Source organism: Capricornis sumatraensis, chromosome 14 (genome assembly GCF_032405125.1).
Source record: "Capricornis sumatraensis isolate serow.1 chromosome 14, serow.2, whole genome shotgun sequence".
Classification (NCBI taxonomy): domain Eukaryota; kingdom Metazoa; phylum Chordata; class Mammalia; order Artiodactyla; family Bovidae; genus Capricornis; species Capricornis sumatraensis.
In genome coordinates, this window is record NC_091082.1 from 87273835 (window position 1) to 87288880 (window position 15046).

The 15046-nt window shown below is 61.8% G+C and overlaps 1 protein-coding gene across 2 annotated transcripts in view; it reads right to left on the reverse strand.

Moving 5' to 3' along the window:
* Positions 1 to 15046, reverse strand: part of PPP1R12B (protein phosphatase 1 regulatory subunit 12B) — a 169545-nt gene that overhangs the window by 15250 nt on the left and 139249 nt on the right. For both annotated transcript variants that reach the window (XM_068985639.1, XM_068985638.1), the window contains exon 20: positions 11 to 27. In XM_068985639.1, the coding sequence (XP_068841740.1) occupies positions 11 to 27 (17 nt within the window). The remainder of the gene's footprint in view (positions 1 to 10; positions 28 to 15046) is intronic.

Consider the following 15046-nt stretch of genomic DNA (forward strand, 5'->3'; position numbering starts at 1 on the left):
CGGGCCTTACCTGGAGAGTCGCTCATGCTGCAGAAGGGAGAGAAACAAGAGGTCAGTCAGCCGCAGGCCGATGTCGGCCGTTCCCATTCCCAAGTGTACTTTCCAACCAGACACCCCAGCTCCACAGCTGCAGACGGGGTGCAGCTTCGCAGGCTAAGGAAAGGCTGCTGAGCAAAGCACCGCCCCACGTGCCCAGGACTCTCAAGACTTGCGGCTGGTGGGGGGGGGAGCACACCGCGTTAAGCTGGGGTTCAGTGACCTGTGACAGGACCACCAGCCCCCAACGAACGGCCCTGTGTCCCAGGGCCACGCAGGCCTGTGACGGGCCGCCTCTCTGCATCTCAGCGTCCCGCCTACCCGTCGCCTTCCATTCACACCCAGCCCTGCTCTCGGGGACGCCCTCATCTACTCTGTGAAGGCCCAGGACCGTCCCCACTGCCCCCAGGCCCCTCATGAAGGGAGAGGAGGGCAGGCAGAGGCCCCCTTGCTCCCAGGACGGTGGGAGGAGCAGAGCGAGAAGGCACCGAGGCCTCAGGAGGAGGGGCTCACAGGCCTCAGCTGGGAGCCCACCTGCTTCCACTGCGAGCACCGCGGCTGCTTCACGCTGAGCTTTGATCACAGATGACCTTTACCCTTTAGCTCCACTTTCCTAATAAAAGAGCTCAGGCAGAAAGCCAAAAACCCTCCATCGACGCAGACGCATTCATTTTTCTCTTCTGAGGAGTTAACAACAGCATCGACGAGGGGAGACAGAGGCAGGAGGGCGAGGGACAGGACGCGCAGGTTCCCGCCGGGCTGGGCCTTCCCGGGGATGGTGCCCCACCCCGCGGGCCCCACCCCAGCGACCCGGCTGCGAGGTGCCATCCCCGAGACCCTCGCCCGACCCGGGCTCACGCCCACCAGCTCTGCTTTCCACAGCGCCCCACCGGACCTCCACCCGGACCTCCGGCTGGCAGGTGTCCCCTCGACAGGCCAAGAGCCGGCCTCCCTCCGTGAATGGCGCCGCGGCCCCAGGTGCCCTGCGTGCAGCTGGACGCGAGCGTTTAGGGTGAGGACCCACCCCACGGCCGACGGAGGAGTTGCTTCGAGGGGTGTGCGCCTTCTTTTGACCTGGGGCCAGACACCGGCAACGGCTCGGGAGTCCTCCTGACTCACCCCTGTAACGCCCGGCCCCGCCCCTCTTCACCAGCCCAGCGCGTTGCCTGGCCTGAGTGCCAGCGCTCAAGCTGCCCCCAGGGGCTGTGCCAGGGGCGGAGGGCTCACGGCCGGGGCCTGCACATCAGGACACACCCAGACCCCAGAGAAGTGAGGCCAAACCCAGGCTGGGGACAGCAAGGGCCCCAGCGAACAGAGACAGCCGCGCAGGGCCTGCAGGGAGGCTGAGCAGGGGCACCGAGAGTGCGGCCGGCAGGCCTGCCTGAGCAGCGGGGGCAGACGGAGCGGGGTGAGGAGAGACGGCGGGGAGATGGTGCTGCTCACGCGCCCCAGGGCCCCCGCCCTCCCGGTGACGCCCCCGGGGGCGCTCAGCACAGGCCCGGCCCGGCCCTTGGGCTCCCCCACCCACCTCGCACACACGGTCGTTCTGAGCAGTAAACCATCCCTTCCTCTCTCTCCTACAGAAACCTGAGCCCCGGGCAGGGTGCCTGCAGATGGGCTCGGTTTGGTGGCCCACAGATTTGCTGCTTGGGGGTTCCTGACGTCCTCTAAGCGTGTGACCTGTCGGGTGAGACTGTAGCTGCACCTCCAGCTTTAAATTCTGCGGTGCGGACTGTCTCTGGTGAAGACAGGAAACTCAGCGTTCAGGCCTGTCTCCATCAGAGCTCACGAGTCACGACCAAGACTCACTCCTCACAGGGCAGGAGTGGTGACCTCCCCACCGGGGTGGGTTCCTGCCGTCACGCCCCTGCGGTCCTCAGGTGGGGCAGCTCGCACGCAGGGGACACACAGCATGGCCTCCACTGAGGAAGCTACACAGACCGTGGGCCAGCCCTGCCACGCTGCCCTCAGGACAGCCCGCGGCTCCCCGAGGGGCCGCCTGGGGGGCTGGAGGAATACACGCCCGCTTCTCCCGTGGGGCCGCGCTTCTCACGGTGCAAGACCCACTCAGGTGGACTCCCACCAGAAGGCGGGGACGAGCAGGAATCACCCGAAGCCGGGGTCAGAGGAGAAGAGCCTCCTCCCACCATGTCCTCCGCCCCTCCCAACTAGTGACCACCTGAGCCCTCTGGGAGCCTCGGCTTTTTACCACCACCTTTAAGGACGAGCCTCAGCCACATTTCGAGGTGACCGGCTCCTCAGAGGAGAGCATGAGGCTCAGGAGACATGATCTGGGAACAGGCGAGGCAGCTTGGCTACCACACGCACCACTTCAGAGGAGGACCCCTGGGTTTCTAGAGACGGCACTGTCCCTGCAGCAGCAAGCCCAGGAGGCTTCTGAGAGCCGCGAGGGCAGGCGGGCCCGGACAGGTAGAGGCCTCGGGACGCAGCCTCGGCCTTGGATGGCACGGTGCTGGTGCTGAGATCGTATTCCAGAAACTGCTGCTGTGCCTGGCTTCTTAATGCCCTAGATAACCTGGCATCTAATGGAAAAACACCAGCTACGTTTAGGGAGAGAGAAGTCTGGGTTTCTTGATCAAAGGAGCTGTCACTCACTAAGCCCAGCTCCCTGTCATCCGGACACTGCACCTCATTCGAAAGCGTGCGCCCATCCCTGCAGGGAGTGGTTGGAGTGGGCCGGGAGAATGGGCGGCGAGCCCATCAAGGACATCACGGGAGTCGGGGCAGGGCCCAGGGCCCCCGGGGAGGAGCCGGAGCCGCCCCAGGGGCAGCGAGGGCCCAGGCCCGGCCAGGCTGCGCCCTCAGAGGACAGGCACGGCGTCCTTGCACCTGTGCTTTGGACACGGCCCGAGTCCCCAGCCCTCCGGAGCCGCAGGTGAGTACTGGCGTCTGGCAGCCCGTGCTTGAGTCCGCACGTCTCAGGAAGGACTCCCGGTGAGAGACGTTGCTCTGCTGGCACTGAAGACCAGCGCCGTTGGCCGCGAGGCGGGACTCTGTGCTGCCTCTGGGCTGGAGGGAGACTGCTCAGTCGCTCTCACAGCCTTTACGGCCCAACCTGGGGCCTCGGCAGCAGAGAAGACAAGCTGCTCAGAGAGCAACAACACACGGAAAACAGAAAGTGCGGAGGAGGAGGAGGACCCAGACAGACCGCAGCCCAGAAATGCTCCCAAACCAAGGAGCTGGCTCCTCCCTCCCACACCTCCCGAGTTCTCCCGTAACGACCTCACTGGCTGGGGCCTGTTCCTAATAAGACAGCAGGGCCGAGGGCGCTGGGAATTCACAAGGCCGTCCTGGAACGGGACGGGGCCAGGCTGGTTTTCATTTGTGAAATGTAGAGGCTCTCGAAACACCAGCGGCTGGCTTAGAAAAATCCCCACAAAAGCTTTTAGCTTGGAGTTACTGGGAGTTCAGGAAGGTGGATAATTAAAACCAAACTCCTCCGACCAAGTTTAAAATAAAACCGTGGCTCTGGAGGCCGGGCCCAAGGGAGAGGCGGACCGCGTCACGTGCCCAGGCCGAGACCAGCGGGCTGACCCCAGAGCCGTGGGAAAGCCTGTTTCCGTGCTCCCTGCAGAGGACGCAGCGGGCGCCAAGCCAGCGTCTGCCTCGTGCCCAGATGAGGCCCCACTGCACACCTGGCCGCGCCCAAGAACGTCCACACGACGCCAAGCCTCTGAGAGCCTCTCCCCACACACAGACACGGCCTCGGGCTCTGGGAAGCCTGAACCGGTGGCCGGGGGCTCCAGCTCTGAACAGGGCCTTCCTGAGTCTGGGCTGTCCCAGCATCCGGGACTACATGCGGGGGCAGAGAAGGAAACCGTCCCTCTGTGCAGAGTGGCGGTGTCCAGGCAGGGTCGGGCGCTTCCCAGATCTGTCTCCTCTTGCACATCTGCCGTCCGTGTGGGCCAGGTCCTGCCCCACTGTGCCCCTGGGCCGGTCCCGCAGCCCCCGCCTCCGACAGGGATGCGGCCGCCTGTCACACTCCCCTGCTCCCCCGCCGTCAGCCTGGGACGCTCTGCGCTCAGGGCTGGTGCTGGGTCAGGCCCGTCCTGCCGAGGGCCGCGTGCCCACGGCACAGTCCAGGGAGAAACGCGTGAGCATGGTCGCAGGCCCCAGCCAGGCCAGGACACCAGCTCGGGACGCTCTGGAAAGCCCCATGGTGAGAGGCTCGGCCAAGTTCACCCCGCACCCCAGGGCAGGAAGTATCCACAGCGCACGGCCCCCGCAGCGGCGGCTGGCTGACGGCTCACAGCCTGAGTCAACAACGCCGGGAGCACGACACGCAGGCAGGTGGGTGTCCTCCGGGCAACACTTGCAGGCAAAATCCAACTTTTAAAAGTGTTCAATTACATCTGACTTCATCGCATTTTACCCCGTTTGTCTTTACCACGCACTTACTGCACGTGGAAAGTAAAACAATGGAGTCAAGACACACCGGGATTACATCCAGTTCCTGGAGATGTTTCTGAAAACTCTCACTGGCAGATCGTGACGAGCCGTGTGGGAGACTTGTGGGAACAAGGTGACCAGCTGTCGCTGCACGAGCTCTAGTGTGTCCCCCCATCGGCAGAGGTCCAGCCCTGCTGCCCCTCTGGTCACGCTGGCCCCGTCTTCACTCCATCCAGGCCGGCACCTTTCCCTGTGGACATTCCCAGTTTCCGAAGAATTCCCACACCTCTTGTGCTGTGCTCAGTCGCTCAGTCGCGTCTGACTCTGCGACCCCGTGACTGTAGCCCGCTAGGCCCCTCTGGCCCTGAGGACTCTCCAGGCAAGAATATCGGAGTGGGCTGCCATGCTCTTCTCCAGGGGATCTTCCCGACACAGGGATCGAACACAGGTCTCCTGCATTGCAGGCAGGTTCTTTACCGTCTGAGCCACCAGGAAAGCCCCACAGATCTTTGGGGAGCTCACAAAATGTACTGATAGCAGAAGGGAATACACGAACATGCTAAAGTTTCCCTGAAGAACCCGGGGCAAGCCACCTGCGCTTAAACACCATCCACAAACTGTCACGAACCCAGGAACAAAGCACCCTCTCCAGGCGGCCTTCACAGGCCAGGTGACGAGGACCAGGGACCACGGGCTGGCTCTTGTGGTTCTGGTCGGGGTGCCCGGCCCACACGGAGCATGCAGGGGCACGGGCCCTGGGTCTGCACGGCACAGGCACTGAGGGAGCTCGTCAGCATAGGCCTCCACTGCCCACTCACCTGGCCCCTCGGGCTGTGGGGCTTCAGGCCGCCAGAGGAGTGAGCTCAGGTACACCCCTGCCCACAAGCCAGGGTTTTGATTATCTGCAGATTTTGATTATCCAGGCTAATCCCTACTCACCCTCTCTAACCCATGGGCACTTCGGGTTATTATTTGACTGTCCAAACAGTTACACTCTCTCTCTGATAATCACTCAAGAGGTCGACGCTCTGACACAAAGACGCTGCTCTCACTGGGAAGAAGACAGCAGTCAAGTCCAGGGCTCCTGGGGAGGATGCCTGCTCTGCAGTCCAAGAAAGCAGTGGGGCTCCGGGCTGGGACCGCACTGGCCCCTGCGGGACACACACTCAGGACCAGAAACCAGAGGAACGAAAGGCCGGCTCGAGCCTCTCCCGTCTCCTGCGGGTCACGCTGGGCCCCCCCGCCCGCCCTCCAGGCGGACGCGCCTACCGCCTGACGGGCCTACCGCCTGACGGGCCTCCTGCGCCCAGCGCCGCACCCGCGCCCAGATCACAAGGCTCCCTCTGCCCTGCGGTGACCCTTGTGTTTCCCCTCGTCTCCCCTGTGAGCCGGCAGGCCTCCAGGCAGGGAGTCCTTCCGTTTCACTCTCGGGTCTAGCATCGGCCCATTGCGTGTGGAACGGTCCCCAGGGAGGATCCACCACGGTGACGAGGGTCCCGGAACCAGCCTCCGGTCTGCAGGCCTCTCCTCTGTGGCCAGCCCAGTCCACCCAGGACTCGGGGCACTGCTCCGGGGGTGGTGGGACCTGCTTCCATGCCGACAGGTCCTCCCGTTCTCGTGAGGAGCTTTCTGCTGAAGAGTTACTGCTGACTAGCTTTTACTCAGTGGATTTAGAAGACCAAACCAAACCCAGCGCACCAGTGGTTCTGATTAGAAAGTGACAGCTAGCCGCCTGCACCCTTGGTCTGTATTATTCACCCAGACAGCACTTCTCATCCTGGGACAGCAGGTTCTCAAGTGGAGTCAAGACTGCATCCCAGACGGGAAGTGCCGGGTCAGGATGGTGGGAGCAGCAGAAAGCGACACCTACGGGGCTGCTCGCCATCTGCCACAGGGGCTGATGAGGGGGTCAGGGCTGGAGACACCGGGCTCAGCAAGGGGGTGGGCAGGGCTGGAGACAGTGGGCTCAGCAAGGGAGGGGCCAGGCAGGGAGACACCGGGCTCAGCAAGGGGGTGGGCAGGGCTGGAGACAGTGGGCTCAGCAAGGGAGGGGCCAGGCAGGGAGACACCGGGCTCAGCAAGGGGGTGGGCAGGGCTGGAGACAGTGGGCTCAGCAAGGGGGGGGCAGGCAGGGAGACAAGCGCTTTGTGGGGCGGTCTCTCCCCTCTGGGAGGAAGACGCCTCACGGGGTGGGTGCGCACTCCCTGCCGCCACAGGGCCGACACCAAGCGCGCCCTCGCTGGTCTGCAGAGCTGGTTGCAGGTTTAGCTGGTGAAACGCTCCCTTGATCCACATTAATAGCTAGGGTGAAAAAGACGTAAAATCTGCGTGTTTTCTGTTGAGATGATGTAAGTCTTGAAGGAATAACAACCCAGGTTACACGGGGAAAATGCTACTGATCTTGGTTTACAGATGCAGGTCAAATCCTATTATCATAAATACCAACCAATTCAAAGAAAACCTGTCTAATGGAAAGACTCCCAGGGTGCAGCTGATGCCCCACTTACTTCAAGACTGTTTGGTACAACAATGCCAACCAAGCTCTGTAGACGTCAGCCTTTCTCAGGCATGTTACCTCGGGGTATGCCCTGTACTGAGGAATATTTTGCTAAATTAGCAAATAATATTTCGAGAATATTGACCACAGGTTACCTGGTTCTTACTTTCAAGATGATTTAAAAATACTAAACCATCTAAACTGACTAGTTTTTAAGATAAGAGAATTTATAAACTTGAAACCCAGCAACAGCCACAGTGATTAAAGAGCAAATAAGAGCTAGAGACATCTAATACACTAGTGGCTCAGATTTATTTTTTTTAATACTGGAAAATTACATCAAAAAGCAGTTTGAATGGCATCACTGATTCAATGGACATGAGTTTGAGCAAACTCTGGGAGTTGGTTAAGGACAGGGAAGCCTGGCGTGCGACCCATGGGGTCGCGAAGAGTCAGACACGACTGAGTGACTGAACCAGTGGGTGTGTGAGCCGGGCGCCTGGCGGAGCTGCTCAGGGTGCGAGGAGAGGCCGACCTTCAAGTGCTCATCAATCCACACGGGAGTAGGCGCCTGACAGACTCACGTGGGGCTCTGGAAACTGTCTGGCTTTCCCTGAGCAAGAGGTCAGAGACGGCAGGCCTGTCACTCGGGGACCACCCCTCAGTTTTCAGACAGAGGTGCTGACCTAGTGTGAGTCTGGTGTGAAAGGGGCAGTGGAGACCAGCACTGTGGGTCAGGAGGGCGGGCGGTGGGTGCCTTCTTTATGGGGCTGGATTTAAAGCCATGTGTAGTAGTATAACAGAGGTTCAGAGAATGAAAAACGTTTATTATTTTAAAACTACAAACTAGAGAAAGTAAACGCCACCCTTGGTTGGGGAGGACATGCGCTGTCTTTGGCACCTAAGTGAATATCAAGGAGGCTGCTGGCCGCACAATCTCTAGGCAAACATTAGATTACTACATTATCTTAAAAAGGTCGCTGTTTTACCAAGTACAGAAATGCCGACGTACATAATGTTAGAAGTGCCAGATGCTGCCGGCAGTTTAGAAGCGTGATAAGACAGCTTCAGTTTTCAACTGCTGAAAACGCACCGTCAAGTGTTTTCTGGAGTCAGAAATAACCCGTTTGAGCTGCAGTTTACAGGCTTCCTGAACACTGAAGAGCAACGTGCCCTAAACTCCCCCACGAGACAGCCGTAACTTCACAATTCCTCTGAGAACGTTTTCCTTACAGGAAAGGAAAATGGAAGCATTTGCTGTTTAGCCCTTTGGACGACACAATTTTTCTCAGTGGGGGCTTCGAGCCTCGGGCCTGCAGAACCAGCTCTGGTGGTGTGTCGCCTCCAGCAGGATGGCTGTTCCCAGCAGGGTGTCCCAGGTCCTCTGCCGGCAGGCCAGCGATTCTGCCCCAGAGGGGGCTCAGGGGCCCTGGGGGCCTGGCTCCAGGGGCCCCACCACGCCCCAGAGCCACCCAAGCTCGTAACAGCTGTCAGTGAGCTGGGGCTCCTCAACCCTCACGAGTATTTGCTGTTTGCTTGCTGACAAGGGGCCTGGCCGGGTTCCGCGCTCTCTGGGGAGGATGCGGGGATGGCAGCACCCTCGGCAGGCACCTGGGGCTCGTAACCATGGCCCGGCCTGTCCTCGGGGCGTCTGTGCCACACACGCTCCCAGAAGCAGCGTTGGAAGGCAGGGGAGATGCCAGCGCGGACCCCACAGGACACGAGCCGAGGACCGCTGGGAGATGAAATCAGGGCATCCCCGCCCGTTCTGACTGTCGACAGCCCCAGGTTAGTCTGCGTGTCTGACACCCAAGCGGAGCCGCCCTCTGACCTGGGAAGCGGCACCCAGGCCGGGTTTCAGCCCCTCTATCCCGGAGCCTCAACTCTCTCCACCGTGGCCTTGGCCCAAAAGCTGGGGGGGGCGGGTGGCCATTGGGGACCAACACAGGAAGCAAGCCGCAGCCCGTGCAGAGAGGACACGGGCTCCTCGGCACGGGAAAGGGGTGTCCCTGGAGACACGAGCAGGGTGCTGCTGGGAAGCACTGCTCTGGGAGCGGCCCTGGGGCTGAGCGATGCTGACCAGGGCTCCTCTCACCACAGGACGGCTCGGCTGCCCCCACCTGCGGGCCCTGCCTGGAAGCTGCGGGGCCCAGGCTCCCCAGCTCCTTGGGGATGACAGCAGCCAGGCCACGTGCAAAGAGGCCCCCACATTCCCAGGACACACACAGGAGAGGCCCTGCGGTCACTCGCATGGTGAGAAAGACACTGAAAACAGACACAGAACCGCTCAGGAGACACGCAAGACTCCTTCAGGGTTCCCCTCCAAATAAGGGAGCCGTGCTAACCCCCCACCCAGGAGGAACCGCCCTGACCCCTGACCCCCCAGCAGGGCGCTCGCGGCCACGTGCAGACACGCGCCCTGGAGCGGGAGCCACCGGGACCCTCACAGCCAGCAGGGGCGCCTTCAGCTTCTCCAGCACAGAATTTCCTGACGGCCACCGAGGACTAGGACCCTGTGTCCGGAACGCCTGCCCTCTGCTGTCCGTCACTCAGAGATGCCCCGCACACACACGCACACACACAGAGCCTGCGCACACCTGAGGTCACCGCAGGCGCTTCCGCAGCCCTGGGGGCTGCCCCGGGGACACAGCACCGGCCCCTACTTCACAGGAAGAGACCGCTGACCACAGCCAGCCTCCATTCTGCCGTCGGCAAGGAGCTCCACTTGAGCTTTCCAAGGCCGTTTTCAGGGCAGAAACCCCCTGTTGAGCAGCTCCTGGCCAGCTGGTCCCACATGCCCCGCAGCACCTCTGCCCAGCCCGACCCCAGGGCCAGCCCGGCCCCACAGACCCCAGACCTCAGCCCGGCCCCGATCCCACAGACCCCAGACCTCAGCCTGGCCCTGACCCCACAGACCCCAGCGGCCAGCCCACAGCCTACCCCTGAACCCAGACCCCAGGACCCAGCCCAACCCCAGCAGACCCCAGAGCCCAGCCTGACCCCATCACACCCCAGGGCCCAGCCTGACTCCAACATACCCCAGGGCCAGTCCACAGCCTGGCCCCGACCCCACAGACCCCAGACCTCAGCCTGGCCCTGACCCCACAGACCCCAGGGGCCAGCCCACAGCCTACCCCCGAGCCCAGACCCCAGGGCCCAGCCCAACCCCAGCAGACCCCAGAGCCCAGCCTGACCCCATGGCACAGCCTGACCCTAACACGCTCCAGGGCCAGTACACAGCCTGGCCCCAACCCCACCGACCTCAGGGGACAGCCCACAGCCTACCCGAGCCCAGACCCCATGGCACAGCCTGACCCCAACACATCCCAGGGTCCAGCCCACAGCCTACCCCCAAGCCCAGACCCCAGGGCCCAGCCTGGCTCCGACAGCCCAAGGGCCAGCCTGACCCCATAGCACAGCCTGACCCTATCACACCCCAGGGCCCAGCCCGACTCCAGCATACCCCAGGGCCAGTCCACAGCCAGGCCCCGACCTCACAGACCCCAGACCTCAGCCTGGCCCTGACCCCACAGACTCCAGGGCCCAGCCCACAGCCCCACCCTGACAGAGCACGGATGGAGGGGGTCTGCTTACTCGTAGAGTCTTGGCCGTCGGGGAGGGCGAGGCTGGGGGTGAGTCCGACTGGGCCGTCCTGCTCCGAGCGAGGTCCTTGCCCCGGCCATGCAGGGAAGACATGGCCCCAGGGGGGTGTGGGGAGCGGCAGGGTCACCAAACGCCCCCGATCACACCTCAGAGCTGAGCGGGTCACGATGGGGGGCCCCGTCGGTGAGTCCACGCTGGGTCTGAGCACATCCAGTCCAGCCTAGACTGCTTCTCCCCGAGGAGCTTCTCTTGGAGGCCTGCTCCCACAGAACGAGGTCCAGGCTCTGGGACCACAAGTCACGCCCGGGAGGTTGTGCCGGCGAACGGCCGCCCTGTATTCATCTGCAGGGAGGACACACCAGCCCCCTGGACACCACGCCGCCTCCCAGAGCCAGGCACCGGGGCTGCACTGGGCCCTGTGGCCATCGGCCGTGACAAACGCAGCTTAAAGGACTTAAACACACAGACACCAACCGTAAACAAGGCAGCCAGGGCTCAGGAGAAGGAAGCGGTCTGGGGAAGTCCAAGGAGGCTGCTCTTACATATAAACATGCGCCCCACATGTTCCCGCCCTCCACTCTGACATTCCAAATCCTATTCGCTCAGCGAGGAATGCTGGCCGAGGGCCAAGGGCCAAGATGCGCTTTCCACTCGGAATTCGGGTTGCCACTTGCAGGAGGAGAAGAGAGCCCGCGGCTCCTGGGAACGCAGGGGGGCCCTGGGGGCGAAGCCGTCGCCCCCGCCCCCCGCCCCGCTTCTCAGAGGCGTCTCCCGGGGGAGCCGGGACTCTTCCACATATGGGCCCGTGAGCGACAAAGCCCAGACAGGCAGCAAAGCAACGGAGGCCTTTCGTGTCCAAGTGTGACCACACGTCACTGCTGGCGCCCCGTGAGGAAGCCACAAGTTGAAACTCTGGCCACGACGGAGGAAGCTCTCTGCACAAGAGACCCTGCCAGGGGAGCCTCTGAGAACACAGCTCGGCAGGGCTTTACAAAATGCCATCACTGGAGGATCAGACAGGCGGAGAGAGCCAGGGGAAGCAAGCAGAGGACAGGGCTGCGGGAGTCCAGAGTTAAGCAGAGGAATTCCTCCGCTTGGGGTAGAAGGGCTCTGCGTTTCGCCTTGAAACATCTCCAGTTCAATCTCTTGTGCCCTGTGTCATCGCCACTGTAGCCAACATTTCCCGGCCAAGCGCTTTCTCAGCCAGCGGCTCCGTCCCTGAAGCAACAAGGCTCTCAGAAGGAGTCCCGCCTCCCGCCCCCGGTGAAATGGACGCTTTCCCTCCACTCGTCCCCAGCAGGCCCCCTTCCCTCCAATGCCCTGATATCTTCCCCACCCTTCTGAGCAACTTCTGAACCTCAATCAAGGGAACTGGCGCTGCTCTGAGGAACACAGGCTGGAACGTCTATACAGGGGCCCTGATCCATTCCCAATCTAAAACCCCCTAGGAGGACTGCCCAGTTCTACCGTGGACCAGTTGCACGTGTCCAAAAGGCAGTGATCTCGGGGCTCAGACCTACAAGTCCGACCTTCTGCAACCTACTTACACGGCCACTCCCGTCTCTGGGGGCACGTCTTCCTCTGTCAGACCTTCCCACTTAGAACAGAGACACCGAGGAGACACTCCCGCAGCGCGACAGGCTGGGAGGGTCAGGTGCTGGCCGAGCTGAGAGACCCCGGGAGCCGGCACTGCCCCGGGTGCGGCGACCCCTTCCTCACGGGCAGCTGCTCCCCGTGGTCCGCGCGGGTCTCGCGTCTGTGTCTCGGCAGCACCGACGACCGTCAAGCCCTCCGTGTCTGTCTCTAACACCCATCATCTCGCCCGGCCCTCTGCCCCACACGGAAAAGGACGACCACCCTACAGACGGGGAGACAAGCCCTCTCGAGCGAGGCGCAGCGGCCCGGCGGGGAGCCCCGGCTTCAGCAAGGCGTCTCCAGACGTCGGGGAAGGGCGGACAGCACGCAGCGCCAGGAGTGCAGGGACAGGGCTGAATTCTCCGGAAAGGTAAAGCTCAGCTTTCTTTATCCACCGGTCCTTTTATATGTTTGACGCTTTCTTCACGCTGGCGACAAGCACTTGTCGTCTCCCTTCTCAATGACAAGGCGCCAGCCCCGGAGAGCGTTGCGTGCGCTTCCCGCCCGGTGGCCCCAGCCCTGCGCCTTTGGATGGAGCCCGATCTGCTTTTCAGGGAGCGCGGCGTTGCCGCATCGGGCGGCCAGGGACGGGAGCGCTCCGTGTCTCTCCAGGCCGCCCGTCACGAAGCGCGACCTTCCGACCTCGGCACACACGTCCCCGCGGGGCAGCTGCTCAGTCAGACGAGCGGCGTGGAGCAACGGCGCGGCGAGAGCGGCCCTCTCGGGCTCCACCGGAGGCTCTGGTCTTTCATCTCTCAGCCTAGTCACCGAAGTGCCCGGGAAAGGCGCCCTCCAAACAGAGGCCTACACACGGTGCTTCCACACGGGCAGGAGGGGGCATGGGGTTCGTGCTTCATTTCCTCCAGGGAGACAAAGGGGAGAAGCTCAGCAACGATAGGACGCTCTGTTATAACTGAACCAGAGTCCCAGGCCGTGGGCTCAGCAGCGAGAGGAGGTTCTGTTATAACTGAAGTGCCAGGCTGTCGGCTCAGCAGAACCTCCGACAACCTGAGACCAGCCGCAGGCCCCTGCGTCTGACGGCACGTGCGCGCCCTGCGTGTGCCCTGCATCTGACGGCACGTGCGCGCCCTGAGTGCCCCCTGCGTCTGACGGCACGTGCGCGCCCTGCGTGCCCCCTGCGTCTGACGGCACGTGCGCGCCCTGCGTCTGACGGCACGTGCGCGCCCTGCGTGCCCCCTGCGTCTGACGGCACGTGCGCGCCCTGCGTGCCCCCTGCGTCTGACGGCACGTGCACGCCCTGCGTGTGCCCTGCGTGCCCCTGCGTCTGACGGCACGTGCACGCCCTGCGTGTGCCCTGCGTCTGACGGCACGTGCGCGCCCTGCGTGTGCCCTGCGTGCCCCTGCGTCTGACGGCACGTGCGCGCCCTGCGTGCCCCTGTGTCTGACGGCACGTGCGTGCCCTGCATGTGCCCTGCGTGCCCCTGCGTCTGACGGCACGTGCGCGCCCGCAGGCCGCCGCACACAGCAGGCGGTGGTGTGTCCTGCCCACCCGCTCCCCGAGGGCTCTCCCAGCCTCCCTCAGTGGCTTTCAGTTCGGAACTGATGAGCCACGTGAGTCACTTCTAATGTCTCCTCTTAGGTCTTAAACCAAGAAAACTAAACTCCACGGTTCAGGAGTGATGACGTTCGGTAAAGCGTGCCCCAAAGCAACGGCACAGCTGACACAGCCGCCCCTCAGGAAGGGCGCATGCACCGAGGCCAGGCCGCCTGCCTGCCGTCTTGAGAAGCAACACATGCAGTCCCAGCGCCTCCTTCCTCCACGAGGAGTGTGCTTCCCTCGCTCCCCCGTGAACAGACAATTCCGGGCTGTGCTCACCCCCCGAGAAGTGCAGATGTCAGCTGCCTCCAAATTCAGCCTGCGCGAGCAGGCAGCAAACACGGCGTTATTATCACACTCACGGGAGCGTCTCGGCTACTGTGTCGGCTGCTGCCACTCCACACAGACCGCCTGCAGCAGGGGCCTCGTGTTTACCCAGAACAGATGTGAGTGTGCAGAGACACAGGCTGTCGCCCACCAGGCCCCTCTGTCCGTAAGATTCTCCGGGCAGGAATACTGGAGCGGACTGCCATTTCCTCCTCCAGGGGGTCTTTCCGGTCCAGGGATGGAACCCTCACTTCCTGCACTGCAGGCGCGTTCTTTACCACTGAGTCACCGGGAATGCCCGTACGCCTTTCTAGGTACCTTCTGTATTTCTATGTGTCCACATGTCCTTTACTCTCTGGTTCACGGTCAAACTAATTTTTGTAATTACCGAGGGTAGAACATACAAGCATAAATGTATGCACCCAGAAATGGACTGGATAAACCCACAGAACTGCATGCCGAACACAAACCGCTGCTAAAACAGTCTCATAGTCAGACTGCAAACCCAAAGGGGGCGCACTTCATCATGCTGCATATAACCTGTGAAGGGCAGGACGCAACGGTTAGAGCTGGACTTGGAATAAGGGACTGGTTTAGAGGTAAAAGAGTACGTCAAGGCTTTATATTGTCAACTCTTCTTATTTAACTTATATACAGGGTACATCATGAGAAACGCTGGGCTGGATGAAGCACAAGCTGGAATCAAGATTGCCGGGAGAAATATCAATCACCTCAGATATGCAGATGACACCACCCTTATGGCAGAAAGTGAAGAGGAACTAAAAAGCCTCTTGATGAAAGAAGACAGAAAAAGGTGGCTTAAAACTCAACATTCAAAAAACTAAGATCATGGCATCCAGTCCCATCACTTCATGGCAAATAGATGGGGAAACAATGGAAACAGTGGCAGACTTTATTTTCTTGGGGTCCAAAATCACTGTGGACGATGACTGCAGCCACAAAATTAAAAGATGCTTACT